The sequence below is a fragment of the Condylura cristata genome, unplaced genomic scaffold (genome assembly GCF_000260355.1).
Source record: "Condylura cristata isolate star-nosed mole 26May11 unplaced genomic scaffold, ConCri1.0 scaffold00034, whole genome shotgun sequence".
In the NCBI taxonomy this organism is placed as follows: Eukaryota; Metazoa; Chordata; class Mammalia; order Eulipotyphla; family Talpidae; genus Condylura; species Condylura cristata.
Genome location: NW_004567135.1, coordinates 13,956,731 through 13,973,786, shown reverse-complemented (window position 1 = coordinate 13,973,786; position 17,056 = coordinate 13,956,731). Strand labels below are relative to the sequence as shown.

At 55.8% G+C, this 17,056-nt stretch overlaps 2 protein-coding genes across 4 annotated transcripts; both read right to left on the bottom strand.

The window, feature by feature from the left end:
• Positions 1 to 3,282: 3,282 nt before the first annotated feature.
• Positions 3,283 to 4,969, bottom strand: LOC101632607 (chromosome unknown open reading frame, human C12orf57). The gene is made up of 3 exons (XM_004692911.2): positions 4,736 to 4,969; positions 4,252 to 4,428; positions 3,283 to 3,511 (listed from the first exon to the last, which is right to left on the bottom strand). The coding sequence occupies exons 1-3, from the start codon at positions 4,785 to 4,787 to the stop codon at positions 3,360 to 3,362; spliced, it is 381 nt and encodes a 126-aa protein (XP_004692968.1). The 5' UTR covers positions 4,788 to 4,969; the 3' UTR covers positions 3,283 to 3,359.
• A 947-nt stretch (positions 4,970 to 5,916) lies between these two features.
• On the bottom strand, positions 5,917 to 17,056 carry ATN1 (atrophin 1). 3 transcript variants are annotated; one of them, XM_004692912.1, is made up of 10 exons: positions 17,022 to 17,056; positions 12,771 to 12,964; positions 12,491 to 12,628; positions 12,244 to 12,357; positions 9,381 to 11,392; positions 8,962 to 9,184; positions 7,946 to 8,642; positions 7,143 to 7,286; positions 6,626 to 6,806; positions 5,917 to 6,464 (listed from the first exon to the last, which is right to left on the bottom strand). In XM_004692912.1, exons 2-10 carry the CDS (start codon positions 12,795 to 12,797, stop codon positions 6,431 to 6,433), a joined length of 3,570 nt encoding a protein of 1,189 aa, XP_004692969.1. In that variant the 5' UTR covers positions 12,798 to 12,964; positions 17,022 to 17,056; the 3' UTR covers positions 5,917 to 6,430. The 3 variants fall into 3 exon arrangements, with proteins under 3 accessions (XP_004692969.1, XP_012587880.1, XP_004692970.1); XM_012732426.1 differs by lacking the exon at positions 17,022 to 17,056 and adding an exon at positions 14,503 to 14,594; XM_004692913.2 differs by having other exon boundaries at positions 5,923 to 6,464; positions 9,381 to 11,389.

Genomic DNA, 17,056 nt, shown 5'->3' with positions numbered 1-17,056 from the left:
ACAGGCAGGCAGACACAGAGTCCCACTACATGCATCACACATACCTGGTCCAGTGAGACCCCCTCCTTACCTGGACTCCCCATCCTGATCACCTCCGAAGTCGCAGGTCTGCCTGAGGCTCCCTGGCCTCTGCCCCAGTCTTTCAGGGCTTTAACCCACTTGGTGAGAAAAAAACTAACTGTACCAGAAACTTTTGGCCAGTGAAAGAGACAGGAATTTCTCTGAAGGTGGCAGACCAGAAGACAGACAGACACTAAGGTGAGGCAGGCTGTCCCTGGGCAGGAGAATGAAGCTTCAGTATCTCCCTTCCTTTAGGATAGCTCCCGAAAGTTTACCCTTACACAAATACAACCCTGTGGGGCCCTAGGCAGCCTTGTGATGTAGGAATTATTTCCCTCAGTTTTTAAAGGGAGGAAGACAGGCTTAAGGGCATTGAGAGTCACAAAATCAAATATCTGATCATTAAAAAAGAGAAAATCAGGCCCTCCCTGGTAGTCAATGGGTTAAAGCACAACACTAAGAAGCTAGCGGCAGCTGCTTCAGAGAGTTCAATCCCCGCCTGGGAGGTGACCACATGGCGCCGCAGACCTCTCCTGACCGCCTGCTGCTCCCCTCAGCACTGTACTTCGTCATCAGTCTGCCTGTTCTGCTCCCCACTCTGTCTCTGGCGAATCCTATCACCACCTCTGCACCTCTGGCCTGTACCCCCGTTCTGTATGAATAAATAAGTCAAAGAAAGAAGAGAAAGAAAAGAGAGAAAAGGAAAGAAAAAAAAGAAGGAAAGGAAGGAAGGAAGAAAAAGAATGAAGATCATTCACTTGGAAAACAGGAAGATAAAGTTCAGGTGGGGATGTGGGCAGTGCTGAATGGGAGGTTGTAGGGAGAGCAGACAAATCTCTAGAAAATTATTCAACCTCTCTGAGCCTCAATATCCCTGTTTGCTAAATGGGCTTAACAGTATTTCCCAAACACGAATATAAGAAGCAAAAGAATAGTGGGGTTTCTTGCCAACAGCTTTTACATTACTTTTTTTTCCACTCGCAGGTTACTGATGGATTGCAAACACTGAAAGACAGAAATCAACAGCCCAAAGGAAAAGATGCACAGGGCGAGGCAAGGCAGAGGAGAAAGCTCAGAGTCCCCACGCCTCTGCAGGGAAACAGCTCTCCCTCAGACCTTCCCAACCCAGAGGATCACATTACCAGTCCTCACGCCAGGGCTACTGAGTGGGCCTTAGTAGCTTGTCTTAGACCTGAGACCCAAAGCTAGGAGCCAGGGAGGTTAAATAACTCGTTGAAGTTCCCAATCAAGTGGACCAGCCAGAGCTGTTCGAAGCTGGTGCTCTTGCCTCTGTGCCCCAGCCCTGCCCGGCGGAGTGGGCTTGGGGACAGCCACAGGGGAAGATGGCAGGGGCTGGAGCTCCCTCACGGGTGGCAGGCGGGTGGCCCCTGCCCAGGAGCCTCTGGAGCAGGTTGTGAGCACATGTGGGAGGGGAGCAGAACCATGTGCCGGTGAGATCGGGGACCAGCACAGAAGCAAGCACAAGCCAGGCTGACGGACCAAGAATGGGTTCCGCACAGTGAGGCCTTGACAGCCACCCGGAAGGAAAAGGTTGGTGGCAGAAGCCTGGAAGGGGGCTTATGGGCCAGGAGACTCACTGGGAACCCCACACAGGGCAGGGCTGACACCCGGGAGGGGAGGGTGCAGGGGGGGGGGAGGTGTGTGGCAGAGGTGAGTGTGTGAAACAAGAACCAGCAGGATGTGGGGGTGACCAGCTCCAACAGACCCAGCTGCAGGTCTTCGTCTAGAATATTCCGACTCCAGCACTGCACACTGCCCTGGCTCTGCCTCCCTCTCTGCTGGCTGCTTTGGGGACATGATCCCCTCCCCCTTTATTCTCACAGCAGGACCCTCACAGCAGCTCCCTCTTCCCAGGGGTGGCTGGCTCTTCCTCACCATCAGGTATGGGCTCACCTGTCACTTCCTCAGGAAAGTCCTCCAGGACTCTTCCAGCTGGAGATGCTTTCAGCACCCCCAGCCACCTGCTGGTACATGAAGTGGTTTCATTTTCTGAGTAACACTTCTGAAAAATCTCCATTACCCTATTCATCTCGTTCTCTCTCTAGTCTGCAGCCTCCCACTGAGGTGAAGCTCCCTGAGGGCAAGGCCCCACCTGTCCTGTACACTGCAGCACCAGCCACTGAACAGGACCTGGACTATCACCAACATGCATTGGCCTTATCAGTGAATGGAAGATGCAGGAGATGGGGAGGCCACGGAAATTGAAGGAAAGTGGAAGAAGGACCTGGGGGGCGGGGAAGCTGAGTAGCACTTCCTGGGGTCTGCCTCTCAGACACCCTATATTTCAGGCCATGTGGACTATCCAGGGGAAAAACACCAATGCAGGCAGCAGAGCAGGGGATCAGAGGCTGGGGGGCGTGGGGGGACGGGAATGCAATGGTCTTCTTTCAGAGGAAAAGTAATTTAGACGTGGGAGGTGGGCAGAGGGCATTAATAGGCCTGGGTTCCTCCCATACTAGGGGGAAGCAGTATGTAGGGTCAGGAAGCAGACCCAGGGGATTCAGGGCCACACACCTGTCAGGAGCGAGCATGAACCCTGCTCCCCACCCCCTCCCATCCTAACAGATTGTTGCAGGGGACTTACCCACGGGACAGCATCTCCCCAGAGGGGTGAGTCACAGGCAGAGGGCCACGGGGGCGGGGCCGAGTCAGGGCACAGCTGTGCAGTGGCCCAAAGCAGGTAAGGAAGCGTCTCAGGACCCAGCCTTCCTTCCCAATGCCGCCTGCAGGCCAATGGCAGCTCGGGGACAGGCCCCTGGACTAAAGATCCCCGGAAAAGGGACAGGTGGGGCGGGGCTGGTCTCAGACCGCCCACAGTAGCTGGCTTTCCCCTCCAGCCCCAGCCCCGCTGCTAGGCAGTCCAGCGTCTGCCTGACAGTCCAGGGCCGCCTTCCCTGGGGAGGGGAGGAGCCACCTGGAGCTCCACCTGGAGCCCGCAGGCAGGAGGGTGGGAGGGGGCAAAGACCAGGAAGTAACCCTGGCCCAGAGATCACCGGGCAGTGGAGGAGCCACTCAGAGTGGAGGAGCCACAGGGTCCCGGACCTGCCCAGGAAGCCACCGCAGAGGAGGTGCCCTGGGGCCATGCCCATCCCCTCACCCAGCCCTGGAGCCTACAAGGGATCTAGACAGGGGGTGGGGCAGCCTGGAGAGGTAGGGGGAATCTGGGTTGTGGTCTGGGTCACAAAGGACTGAGGCAGAGGCTGTCACAAGCACATTTATTATCCTCTGGCACACCAAGGTCTTCTCTTCCAGGGCAGGGTCACAGGGAGGGTCAACCCTCAGGAGGCAGTGACGCTGCTACCCGAAGCAGGCCCGTGGGGTGGCAGCGTCATGGGCGGCAGGAACAGGGCCTTCAGTTTGCCTGACAGGCTGGCAATCTCAGGATCCTGGGCTTCGTAGGACTTGACCAAGCGGGCAAACTTAAGGACACCTGCAAGGGGGAGTGGAGTGTCAGCCCACACGGCCGGGGGACAGGTGTGCCCCAGCCAGCAGCTTGAGCATGAGTCACTGCTGCCCCTCCTCCGGTCAGGTGGTTGTCTGCAAAATAGGACACCTGCAGGCCTCTGTCCAATGTGGTTTGGAAAAAGTACATCCTGGTCTACACCAGACAAAACTGGACGGGAGGCGATGAATGAAAATATCGCCGTAGCGTCTCACTCTCGGGTTGGCAATTTGAGTCAAAAGAACCCAAAGTGTGACCGCCCACCCACCCACAAGACCCCAAGTCCCTGACGAGCATGCAAGAGGGCTCTGGCCAGCAGTGGTCAATCAGTAAACCACTTTGAGCACCAACCCCACCCCCCCATATCAGCAAAGAAACTGCACTGCCAATCTGCAGAGATTAGTTAAACAGGAGGTGTTTAGTGATACATTATTCTGCCGACAACGGGGTTCAGGTCCAGTTCTGCTGTGACCTCCAGGCACTAACAACAAGCTCGAGTGTTTCCTCATCTCAAAATGGTCTAACACTGTAACTAATGGCAACTACAAAAGCGCTTAAGAGCCTCACCTGGTGCCAAGGTGAGCCAGCAGACCCTGGACTCTGCGTGCCCCTTATTGTTAGATTATGGCTGCCACCCCGTGGTGAAAAGAGGGATAACGGCCCAGTGGCCCAACGGATCCAATGCCCTCTCCTGGCTTCAACCCACACAGGACCCACGTCCGGCCCACCTTCCCCGTCACAGCTGAAGCCATAGGCTTTGATAACCTCCTGCTGAATCTGCGTGGCCACGGGCAGAACGAATTGCAGCATCTTGCCCATGTCGTTGCACGCGTTGTCCCGAGCTTCGTCCATGCGCACGGCATTCTCCGGGGCCGAGAAGGCCTGGATCACCTCGGCCAGGACCACTGTGCAGAAGCATCCCAGGGAGCATCCGGGGGTCGCCCCGGCGCGGCCCTCGGCCGCAGCCGACAGCGCAAGGAAGAGGGCAGGGAATTAGCAGACTAAGTCGTAGGAACCGGATTATCTCGGCCCGGAAACCACCCCCCTCCCCGCAATCCCGCTACCCCGCTTTAGGGGCAAGGGTCCCTCTCAGAAAAGGAGAGTTCTCGCGCGCCCCTCCCCGGAGAACGCAGCCACGCCTCTCGCCTAGCGGTCTCCGCCGGCCACCCTCCCCGGGTGGGCAGCCCACCCGGTGACTAGGTCGCTTCTCACCCTTGGCCTGCTCGGCGCTCAGGGCCGCGGGTTGGGACGAGGCAGTCGCCATAAAACAAAAGCTGCACGTGCAGCGGAACCAAAGAAACGTTCAGGAATCAACTAGGACGGCGGGGGGCAGAAGGGAAGCAGTAGCAGCCGTAGCCGGAAGCCGCCCGGCGTAGCCCTAGGTCTCCCCACGACAGGAAATAGGAGGTGCCGCCCGGCGTAGCCCTAGGTCTCCCCACGACAGGAAATAGGAGATGCATCGCGTGAGCTACTAGATTTTCAAACCACCGGAAAACGGCATTCGCGCCAACGGCAGATCTCTATTGTTAAGTACAACCCACGTGGGGGCCTTCCGGTGAAAACCGGAAAACCTGCTAGACAAATTCTAAAAGAGCTGTAACACTGCGGGGAGGAGCCTGCGGAGAAGACGGGAGATGCATGAACCCCACTATTGGTGAGGGTGAGCTCAAGGGTGGTAGTCTCTAACTTTTATTGCTGTATAAGCAATGAGAAGCCCTGAAACTTACCGAAGGAAAAGCAGTATTGTCAAGAACTTAATGAAATCATTCATTTCTTGAGTTTGAGAACGTCTGCTACGACTCTATGCAAATTAGATCGATTCTGATTGGCAGGGAGAACCAGACACACCCCTTTCGTTTTTAAGAACGCAGATTGCGGTTTGCTTCCAGAAAACCCGGCAGCTGAAGCGGCTTGCCTGGGTGGTGCGCTGCCGTGCCACTCCCTCTCGCGTGGTTATCTTTCCAGACTCTTGAAGCTGTCACCCACGTCACAAAAACCCTGTGTAAATTCCAGGGTTCTAGTCGTTTGTACCCCTTTGAAACACTGGCCCCTAGACTTCAGCTTCAAACCGGTTCTCCAGCTGTATATAGTGCATGGAAGGATTCAGGGTACTGACAGCACCTCGCTGTGGGTGAAATGGCAGAAGTGCCATGTCGGAGTAGTGGAGCCTGGACCAGGTCAGGCTTGCCTGGGGGCTGGCAGACCGGAACCTCTCCCCCCACACAGACAGCACCTATGAGGGCCCCTCTCCAAATCTCCAGGGTCCCTGCTCCAATGCCTTCCGAAGGTGTGCCCTTTCCCACTTCTCTAGCTGGTGTTGGAGTTCCTGGTGCAGCCAAGCAGAGAACTCCACCTCTGCGCCCACAGCCCGCAAAGAACCAGTCACAGCCATCTTCCTGGGGGGTCGTGAGGATGTTTTTGTTTGGTTGGTTTTGGTTGGGATGTTTTTTAAAGAGCATCATATAGATATTTATATATATAAATTATTAATGGGGAGGGGAAGGGGCATACATCGCAGAGGGGGCGCGCACACTGGGGCTGGGGAGGGGCAGGGGCGCACAAGATGCTACGCAAAACAGCCACATCTAACAGATGAAATAATCACACCAAGGGGGTGGGGGGGCAGAGGGCAGTGGCCACCACGGATTGGGCAAGAGGGAGGAAGAAAGCAGGGGAACAAGGAAGAGGGGCCTGGTCCAAGATGCTGTGCGCTTTCTGCCCCACCCAGGCCATCCCCACCTCGCACACCACGGAAGCTGGGCCTTCCTACCGCCCCCTCCTCTCCTCCCCCACAGTTGCTGAGGCCCTGCAACTGAGCAGCAACCCTCCTTGCTCCAGGAGGCAGGCCAGGAGGGAGGTCTCCAAGGTCCACAAGCAGGGCTGCAGGTACTCTCTTGATCACAGGTTCTACAGCGGCTTGTCGCTCTCTTTCTTCAGGTGACTGGGGAGAGTGAATGCAGAAGAGATAAGAGGTTGCTCAAGTTGGCCCTGCTCACAGAGGATGCCAGAGGACAGGGTTCCAGGAACCTAGTACCCACACCTTATCCCAGCAGGCTGAGAAGACTCGGCCCCTCGGCCTCCCCCCTACCCCCACAGCAATACCTGTAGTAGTCCTCCTGGGCGGGCAGGGGCACACTGTGCAGTGGGTGATGGGCATGCAGCCATTGCTGCTGCTCCAGCGCCAAGCGCTGCAGCTCGGCAGACTGCGCGTGCATGGCCTGCAGCTGGTGAGCAGCCGACATCGGGGCGGAAAGGGAGGCTGGCAGGTCCCGGTAAGGAGCAGCTGTGGGCGAGAAGGGCAGAGGCACATGAGCGATGGGTACTGGATACCTGCTTGGGGCCAGGAGATAGGCAGCACTTTCAGACAGAGGAAACGCACACTTAAAAGGTAATGGCGAGTCCTCTGAGTGGTCACTGGTCTTCAGAATTCAAAACTCTCAGCCTGGCCCTAAAACCTGTGTGCCTCTTTTGGGCAGGGATCCAGAACTCCCACCCCCATTCCCAGATCTGGGTCCTCCTCATCCCTCCCCAAGCCCAACTCTACCCATCCCAGCGCCCAAATTTCTCCTTTCTGTTCTATCAGTAGACCTCCCCCACAAGCCCCCCCCCCCATCCTTACCAAAGAGCTGGTGACGAAGAACTTCGTTCTCGTGCAGAGGGTGAGGAAGAAGGGGGTTCGGGAGAGTCCCAGCTGGGTAGGGGATCCGGGTGAGGTGAGACCCTGAGGCCAGAGGGTCAATGAGAGGGTGCACCGAGGCAGAGGCTGGAGGTTAAAGAAGAAGGTGTCACTAGGAAGAAGGTCTGGGGAAAACATGCATTTGGTGGGTGAGGGAATTCAAGTTTGGGTAGAGAGCTAGATTATCAAACTTAAGGATGAGCCAGGCTCCTACAGGAAGCACAATGGAAGGACTAAGGCTCTGGGGGACAGACAGGCTACAACTAGAGTAGTCTACAATTATCAGCTGTATCTGAGGAAAAGGTGAGAAGTAAATGCTGAGAGGAGATGGAAGAGGAAAAAGTTCAGGAGCTGAGACAAGAGAGGACCTGAGAGAAAGCACAAAAGATCCAGCAATAGATGTTAACTACAAGGGCAGATGGGGCTGCGGTGTGGCACTGTGAAATAAGATGGCAGAAAGGCTGGGGAGAGGGCTGTGAGAAAGGTGGTGGTCCTCCAAAGTTTTCCGCCTGGTCCTCTCTCTTGGGTAGAACTAGACCCTGGAGAAGGCCAGGGTACAGGGAACAGCCTCTGTGCAAGGTTAGGGCATGAGAAGACAGGAGGGGAGAAAACAGAGACGCTAAGAAGAGGGAAGCAATTTCAGTAGGTGGCTCCAGCCAGACTAGAGGAACTGATGAGGCCAATCATGTATCAGGTGGCAAGGTGGGTGGCCCCAAAGGCCCCACATAAGGAAACAGGGTTCTCACCTGCATGGATAGCATCCTGCTGGTGGAGGTGCAGGTGAGAGTGGATGTGGGAGTGCTGGTGGTGATGGGGGGTCACGTTGAGCATCTGCAGCCGTGCCAGGGGGTCATTGCCCAGGGCTGCCACCCTTTCTGCGTGTTGCCTCTCAGCTGCCAGACGCTCGGCATAGGACATGTCAGGCCGCAGGGCTGGCCCAGCTGCCAGCGCTAGACGTTCTCTCTCCAAGGGCCCCAGGCTTGGGTGAAAGGGGAAAGGATGCAGGCCAGGGGGGCCCGGCTGCAGAGCCAGGCCCCCATGTCGAGGGAAGGGATCCAGGCCTGGTCCAGGGACCCCATGTAGGGGTTCCAGCTCACTGGGCTTCACCTCGAAGCCAGGCTTGAGGCGGTCTCGGAGGTCTCGTTCGCGGGCTTCACGCTCCCTCTCGCGGGCTGCTGGGTCACTGCTGTACAGGGCCGGGACATTATAACCCAGAAGCCCCGGGTCCACTGCCCCCAGGGGCACATAAAATGGGTGGTTGCGATTGCCAGGAGACATGACATGGGGCCTGGCGTATTCACTCAGAGTGCGAAGGGCCGGCGTGTCAGGACCTAAGTAGGGGGGCACAGTCGCCACTGCACTGCCTGGCTCGAATGGAGGACGATGGGGCACCGGGCCGAGAGACGGACACTCCACTGGAGCACGACCCTCCTGAGCCAACTTCTGCAGGGTACAGAGAGAAGCAGTCAAGAGAGCAAGACCTGGAACCAGATTAGTCCTGGGCTGCTGCACTAGAACCCAGCCCAAGAGAACTCAGCCCAAGAGAACTGTCCTCCCGCCTTCTCTTCCTGCGACTCACGGTTCCCAGGTAGCCTGCCCGGGGCCTGCCTCCCCCACCCTGGGACCCAATGGATTCCTCGCGGCTCTATTTCCCGGGCTGCAGTGCTTCCTCCTCTCCGACAGGTGGCGAAGCGACTCCCCGCCCCCGAGCCGCGCAGAGGCGGCTGGGCCGAGGCGCTCGGCGCTCGCGTGACGCACTCACCACGCTGCGTTCCAGCTCGCGCTCCTTCTCGCGCTCGCGCTCCTTCTCGCGTTCCCGCTCGCGCTCGCGCTCCTTCTCCTCGCGCGCGCGCTGCTCGGCCTCGCGCCGCACCTTCTCCACCAGGTCGGCCCGCTTCTTGGCCAGCTTGGAGCCCTCCAGCGGCACGAAGTACAGGTCGCTGCGCGCGCACGAGTTAAAGCCGCGGTCCAGGTGTTTGTTGAACCTGTCGGGGACGCAGAGGCAGCGTGCGCTCAGCCCGATGGCTGCCAGGGGACTCCGCGGTGTCGCCGGCCCCGGAAGCGCCCCGTCGGCTCAGGCGTACTCGAAAAGCACAGGAACGCACCCTTCCCCCCCCCCCCCCCCCGCCCGCCTTTGTCGCTATCCGCTCCAGACCCGCCCCCCACCACCACCCCGCTCACCTGGCGGACTGACTGGCATGGCTGGGCACGTCTACCACTTTGGGAGGGGGCGAGGGGCTGCGGGCAGGAGGCACTGGGCTCTCGGGGGCCTCATACTCCTCCGCCGGCTCCTGTTTGATTTGTGCGGCGTTCAGGGGCGGCCCTGAGGCAGGGGCCGCCGGCGGTGGTGGTGGTGGCGGTGGCGGCGGCAGGGATGGCAGGCCCGACGGCCCTGCAGGTGGAAGTGGTCCCGGGCCCACGGTGGGCGAGCCGGGCTTGAAGGTCCCTGGCCCTGCAGGTGGCGAGGCACCTCTATAGCCCGGTGGGGTCCCGGTTCGGAAGGAGGGCGGTGACCCCGGCTTGTATCCTGGTGGGGTCGCTGTCTTGTAGGTTCCTGGGGATGGGGCTCTCTTTCCATAGGGTGGGGGCCCAGGAGGGGAGGCTGTTTTGTAGCCTGCTGGCGAGGAAGCCACCGTGGCAATGACAGTGGAAAGGGTAGCTGAGGAGGTGGTGACCTGAGGCACCGGTGGGAAGGGATAGGATGCCCCTTGGGGGCCCTGGTTAGGGGAAGGGTGTGAACTTGGGTAGGACCCTTGAGAAGAGGAAGAGGAGTTGGAAGAGGAAGAGGAGACTGGAGGGCCATTGGGGCCTGCTTGGCTGTAGGACACCTGGTTGTGAGGTGGAGGCAGATGTGCTGGCCCTGGTGGGTAGGGCCTCAGAGACCCCAGAGAGGGGGACATGGTGTAAGGGTGTGCGTGGTGGGAGCCACTGCTCTCCAGGGGGTGGGGATATGCTCCAGGTGGAGGGGGTCCAGAGTTTCCATGGTGTTGCTGCTGCTGCTGCTGTTGCTGCTGCTGCTGTTGCTGGTGGTGATGGTGATGTGTTGGGGCTGGTGGATGAGCTGCAGATTGGCCCCCCGTGGGAGGAGGGAAGGGACCCGAATGGGCATTGTTGTTGGCTAAGAGTCTGCCATAGGGAGGAGGTGGAGGGGGACCCTGGCTCCATACTGCCTGGGACGGGAGAGAAGGCTGAGTGTACTTGGGTGGTTGATTGGCAACAGAAAGGCTTGTAGGGGGTGGGAAGGAGTGGGGATAACTGGGCAGTGCCTGGGAAGCTGGGTACTGGGAGGCAGAGGAAGAACTGGCAGAGGAGGCTGCTGCAGAGCTACTGCTAGAGGAAGAATATGGATACCTCATGGGTGGAGCTGGGGCAGAAGAGGAGGAAGCAGGAGGCAGAGGGTGAGGTGAAGGAGCTAGAGTGGGGCCTTTCTCTGGGCCAGGAGGAAGTCCACCCATACCCTGCCCCATGGCATGGGGCGAGGGCAGATGCCCAGGTAGTGGCTGGGCCCCCAGACCAGGAGGAGAGGCAGATGCATTGTTAAGGGGTCTCAGAGCAGGAGGGGGAGGCAGGTTTGGTGTCACATGGGGAAAGGTGGCTGGTGGTGGTGCAGAGGGTAAGTTCCCACCACCCACTGGAGTGTTAGGTGGCTTGGTTGGGGGAGCACTGCCAGCCCCAGAGTTTGAGATTGAAATGGGGGTGGTGGGTGGTGGGTGCTGCTTACCCCCACTAGGGGTCCCCACTGAAGAGGCCGCCCCTCCCCCCTTGGGACCCATGGGAGGTCCAGATAAAACTCCTCCACCAGCCCCCCCAGGGTACAGCTGTGGGTGAGGGGGAGGGGCTCCAGGGGGAGCCTGAAACATTCGAGATGGGGGTGGCTCCATGGGAGCATGATATCCAGTGGGTGTCACAGAGGAATGGGGTTCAAAACCAGGCTCTGGCTGTCGGGGGGTGTTGTCTGGGGGTTGGGGGGAGGGAGGAAAGAGTGGAGGTGGGTGGTAGGGGCGGGCTGGACCCTGGGATAAGCCAGAGGATGAGTCGGAGTCATTCTCCACACTTCCAGGGCTGTAGATGCTGGGGGACGTGCTTCGGTTATCCTGGTCAATGTCCCTAGGGTCACTGCTGCCATCATCATTAAGGCTCCGCCCATCTAAACTGTCCAGATCTGAGGGAGACTGTGGCCGTGGGAGCTCCTGCTGTGGAAAAGAGAGGGCATTTTCCCCTTTGCTTCTCCTTCCGTGCTTCCCTTAGAAAATATAGGTGCCTCCTTTGCACAAAGTAATTTATTTCCCCATCACAGTATGCCACTGTATCATGGCTTGATGAATACAAGTGCCCGTGCCCAAGGTCACCTGCACATGGGCACCCTCCACTCTTCCCACATCCTCGGCTCCTTCCCACATCACTCTCCCTCCTTATAACCCCTATTCATTCCTCAAGCTTCCATCTCCCACATCTCCTCCCAATCCACAGCTGAACCCAAATCCCTGTCTTCTGCCAGTTCTCACCTCCTTTACCCTGTAACAATCATCACAGAACCTTATTCTTAAAAAAACTTCCACATGGGGTGGGGTGGGGAATGGGATCAAAAACGGGGGGTGGGGGGGAAGGGGAGAGAAATGCACGGGATTATGGTGATGGCACACGGGTGATTTGGTGATGGGAAACCCGCGGGGATTATAATCGAGATGGAAAAAAAAATGTACAAAAAAAAAAAAAAACTTCTACATGTTCCTCATGATTTGTTTGTTCTATCCGTTAAGACTTCTCCCCCCTAAACCTCCTCCCCCAGCCCCTTCATGAGGATCAGGACCTAGACACGAGAGGCTCCTTTTCCAGTCCCTGCTGGCCCTGCCTGGTCACCTATTGGTCTGGCCAAAGCCCTAAATATGTCTGACAGATGAGAGGAGTTGCTTTGTTTAGCAAGCACCAGGGCTGACTTGCCTCTCATATCCCAGGCAAGTCAATGAAAGTAAAGGTAAGTGAAAGGAGGTTTGGGGAAAAGAATGGCGGAGAAACAGGTCAGGATAACTAGAGGGTCTCCCACCTCGGTTTTGGTCTTTTTTGGTGCACTGGTCTCCTCGCTTTCACTCTCTGAGATCTCCTCACTCCGGCCCTGCTTGCTGACCTTTGGGGTGGAGGCTTCCTCGACTCGGGCCTTCTGTTAGAAAGAAAATTCCCGCCTTAACACCTCCGGAGCCTCTGTCATTATCTTCTGCCAGACAGGAAATTTCCCCTCAGCACCCTCAGCCCAGTGCCCTGGCATGCGGTGAGAGGACCTGAGGACAGAATACCTTGGCTGTCTGCCTAGACTTCTCCGCTTTGCCATCACTGCTGGACGTGCTGACCCCTCCAGGGGAGGCCCGGCCCCTCGATCTCAGTTCTTCCCGGGGCCCAGGGGCCTCTTTCTTCCGTCCACTCCTCATTGACATCTGAGGGAGAGAGAAGGAAGGAGGCAGATAACGTCATTTTTCACATCTAACTTTCTAAGGTCCTTATTTCTATTCTTTCTTGGCCCTTCCCCCTAACTTCCCTGCCCCTCATCTTCCATGTCTCATTTTCGCTATTACTCACTGAGTCTTTATTCTGTCGTGTCTTCATTCTTCAGGCTGTGGAGACCCCATTCTCCTCTGCCTGGGCGGCTGAATACAGAAATGTCTCTGCTTCACCCCTAGTCTCCCACAGCTATGGCCTGGGAGGCAGGAAGCAGGATCTCCAAGTGTTCAGTATAGGCACCTGGAACTAGCAGTATCTGTTTCCAGTGAAGCCTGTGAGGAAAAGACCATCAGACACTCTACAATGGGGAGGCAATCAGGAGGAGAGACTGCTGTGTGTGCAAAAGACAGGACTCGGTGGGCCCCAGGTCTATGACCAAGAAGTGCAGGCCCATAGGACACTACTGGCTGGCCCCCGGGACCATGAAGGAGTCTCTGCTTACAATATTATCTCCATCATCTCCAGAGACACTGGAAAAATCTGATGCACCCTTGAGCCCCAATTCAGGAGATCACACTATTTTACCCAAGGGATCCCTTGGGAATATTTGTGTACACATGAATTCCACAGGGCCTTAAAAGAAGCATAAAGAAATGTAGCTAAAAAAGTAACTAATTGCTTCAGTGCCTTCTTTGTGTTGAGCCTTTATATACACAATTTCATCTAATTTTTCAACCAACCCCCCAAAAAACTTAGTATTCCCATTATATAGGTGGCAAAACTAAGGCTCAAAGACTATGACTTGCCCAACTTCTTTGATAAATACAGTGAAGGAATCGGAATTGAGCCTATGTCTCCCAACTTCAAAGCCCATGCTCACTCTTCTAAACTCTGCTATGCTCTCATCAGAGGTTGCTGGGGAGAATTCTCAGAAAGCCTAGATCAGCTCAGAGATATGAGAAGAATCTTTTTTTCCCATCAGAGTAGGTGGGAGAAGAATGTCCCATTCTACAATGCAGAGCACACAGGCCTGCCTAGCCGACGATCCCCGAGGTGCAGAACTTGGCTTGTGAGAGCTCATAAAGACATCTTCTGTAGTGCCTGGGTTCCCTGGGGCTCACGGAAAAGGCAGGGCTTTCACTTTACCAACCAAATACTCAGTTATCAGTGAGCACATAACATAAACCAACAAATTCTAAAGCTAGCCCCCCACTTGGTATAGACAGGGACACATACCTCCTCACAACCATATAAATATTTATATATTTACCTAGATATATCTATATATAGCCAGCTATTTTCATTTGCACTTGTTAGTTTTCCTGTTAAGTGTCACGTCTCTCCATGTTACTGACCATAGGTTTTTTTGAAGGCAGAAAAAAAAAAAAGTTCTCTTCCTTTCTAGCTCTGCCACAGATGTGTTTATATGGGTGTTCTGTTCTCTCTTTCTTGACCTTTAAACCCACTAACTACAGTAGGTTTTGAATGAAGTGCTGGAGGCCTTGGCGGGTACAGAGTAAGCTTACCCACCTATTCTGAGTTCAGCTCAGAATTCTCCAGCACATGCTCCCCGAGGAGTACAGAGTAATTACTTCTCACTCACCTCCACTGAACCCTACTGAGGCAGGCCTTGTGGGGGTGCCTAACCTTTCCAGGAAACTTAATAACAATTGACCTGGAGTCACAAGACAGCTGGGACAGAGCTCTAGGTCTTCGAAACTTTCAGCTGACTGACACATAGCCCAGTAAACAGCCATTTACCTCAAGTTTATTTTTGAACCGTATAGATTAGTTTTTTAATGTTACCAACCCCCCAAAAAAACTCAGTGAACAAAACCCAACATAAAAGGCAAAAACAATCTTCACGCACATGAACAAAGATGACTTTGTGACAGGTCTGTCCTTGCCAGCCAGTCTGGTGAAGTCCACTTCTCTCCCCATCACAGAACCAGCAACCAAGCCAGTTAAAATAGAGGGATCCAGAAGGTCAGACAACAGAGACAAGTACGTGAAAAAAGTAACCATCAAGCACCCCTTCCTCACCTCAACTTTTTTAATCAGTTGAAATCTGATAAAATTAGCACTGAGTGACTCAGAAGAGCAGTGTAAAAGAATAAGTGATCAGAGAGAAGGAATTAGGAGGGGTTGTATGTGCTTCTGAACCTGGGGCTGTTTCAGCACCCACAAGCTATGCCACACTCCAGCCCCTCCCCCATCTCACTGTAAGTACTATTTATAGAGCACCTACTACCTTTGGGACAGCACACTAGGCACCTTCACTGCCTTACTGCAAGGAAAGTGATAAGGAGCAGGTTGTCAATGTGGAAGATAAGAAATGGGGAAAGAGTCTCTAAAAACAAGAAACAGGGAGAAATCTTCAACGGGATGGCAGAAGATATTACAGGAGGTACAGGGCCTTTCTGGGAAGGGCACGCATGGCCAACTTTTGGAACTCTGGCCCAGCCTCCATCATCATTCTGGCCCAACAAACTAACCAGTCCAACGTGACTCCTAGATAACAAAGACACGACCAGACCAGCAGATAAAAAGGGCTGGTCTAAGCCCTCTTAGAATCCAATGTGGTCAGAGGGGCCTCAGAGATGGTCTATAATCTATAACTTTGCACAATGAAGCTGAGACCCAGAAGTGACTTGCCCAAGGTCATGGTTAGCTAGAGGCACAGCCAGGACTAGCCCTGGGTCTGCTGGCTCCTGTTCCAGAGTATTTCCACTGCATCAGGCAGTTCCACAGCCTCTCCCTTGGGCCACCCTCTCTGGGGATGAACATGGAGAGGCCAGTGATTCCTACAAGGTCAAGGAAACAGATAAGCAAATGTTAGCTGAGGGGAGGAATCACTGCAGGCAGAGTGTGGAAATGAGAAAAAGGAGACTGAAGAGAGACTCAAATGTAAGAAAAATGGAAGAATATTAGTGCACAGAAACAAAAAGACTATTGTATACAAACTGTTCTTAAAAGGAAGGTAGAGAAGCCAGAAAGAATTACCAAAAGATGGTAGAATTTGAACAGGAGTATTTCCACCCTCCACCATGCCTAAGTGGGTGGAGCTTGAAGAAACACCTAAGACAGGCAAGCAACATGTCTACCAGTTCCAACAGACAGCAGCTGGATGGAAGGGGGTGAACCCCCTGGGGAACCGCCTGTCTGCTAGCAGTACCTGCAGAAGTACCAAGGACATGGCCGACGATGGCATTCTAATCAAGGTTCTGAACCTCCACCTACTGGACATCCCACTGGATCTGTGCCATGACAACGAAATGGCAGTACCTGCCCCTCAAGAGTCCATCCCAGGGGTCCCATCTGCCAGCCACTCCCCTCCAGTTGCCAAAGCCAACTCCTACCCTCCCACCGTAGTCTCAGGGAAAGGAGTTTAAGAGTACCAACCCAGGTACAAATAAGCCCCCCAAAACACACACAAAAGGAAATCTTTGCTCGCAGAACAGTCATGAAGAACCACAGCAAACAGAAACCACAGCTAGCATGGCAGTGGGCACTGTGGGGAGGGGGGGTGAGGTCACAACTTGTTTAGAGTGCCTGTAAGATCACGCAATTCTCTCCTGTTTCCACCCTCCCAGAAACCCCTTCTCTCCTAACTCTAGCTTCAGCTTTCAGGGCTTCCCCTCATTAGTTTTAGGAAGAACCACACCATTGGGCCCCAACGTACCCCTCTTCAAGAAGTAACTATGTCTGGGACTGGAAAAACAGGCACGGGGTGAACGGGAGTCGGGAAGAGAAAACTGAGTCACAAAGGCATCATCGCCTGCCCACTTCCCCCCAGGAACACCAAGGGCTCTTCTCAAAGGTGGCCCTCTCCTTGGCCCTTTCCGGGCCTCCGTTTCTCCAGGTTCCGACCTCCTCCCCTTCACCAGCCACAATCCCTCTCTCCACTTACCACACCCCTTCCCCATTTCCCTTCTTTGCCCAGCACCCCCAGGCCCCGGACGCTGAAAGCCGGGTTTGGGCCTTTGGTGCTTTTCCTGGGGCCCTCAAGCCCCACCTCGCTGCCACCTCTCCAATCCTTCTAACCTTCGCCCTGAAGCCCCCTCACAGGCAGCCCCATTTTTCCTCCGTCAACCCTCCCACCTCAGCGTTCCCCGTTTGGACCGGGTCCCCACTGGCCCACCAGCCCTCCTCCTAAGTCCCTCCACCTCCCCGATCCTCTGGGTGCCCCGGCCCCATCCTTCCTCGGAGGCCGGCCCCACCCCCTAGTCCCCAGCTTCCAAGCCCAGCAGTGTCCGCAGTGGGGGGACCCGATCGGGAAAATAACAAATGGAGGCGGCGGTGGCGGGAGGGGGAACTGGGAGGGGTGGGGGTGGGGAGCCGCGGGCCAGAACCCGGGCGGGCCGAGGCCCGGGCGGCGGCGGACCTTACCTGGTGGTAGCTGGGACGGCTGGCTGGCTCCGAGC

What these genes read in the sequence shown, in the direction of transcription:
- LOC101632607 (XM_004692911.2), bottom strand. Translation starts at nt 4,787, where the DNA reads ATGGCGACTGCCTCGTCCCAACCCGCGGCCCTGAGCGCCGAGCAGGCC. An exon ending in GAGCGCCGAGCAGGCCAAGG is followed by an intron (nt 4,429 to 4,735) that starts GTGAGAAGCGAC and finishes GCTTCTGCACAG; the next exon opens with TGGTCCTGGCCGAGGTGATC. An exon ending in CTTCAGCTGTGACGGGGAAG is followed by an intron (nt 3,512 to 4,251) that starts GTGGGCCGGACG and finishes TCCCCCTTGCAG; the next exon opens with GTGTCCTTAAGTTTGCCCGC.
- ATN1 (XM_004692912.1), bottom strand. Translation starts at nt 12,797, where the DNA reads ATGAAGACACGACAGAATAAAGACTCA. An exon ending in TCTTCGTCACCAGCTCTTTG is followed by an intron (nt 6,807 to 7,142) that starts GTAAGGATGGGG and finishes TCTCGCCCACAG; the next exon opens with CTGCTCCTTACCGGGACCTG. An exon ending in GCCCAGGAGGACTACTACAG is followed by an intron (nt 6,465 to 6,625) that starts GTATTGCTGTGG and finishes CACTCTCCCCAG; the next exon opens with TCACCTGAAGAAAGAGAGCG.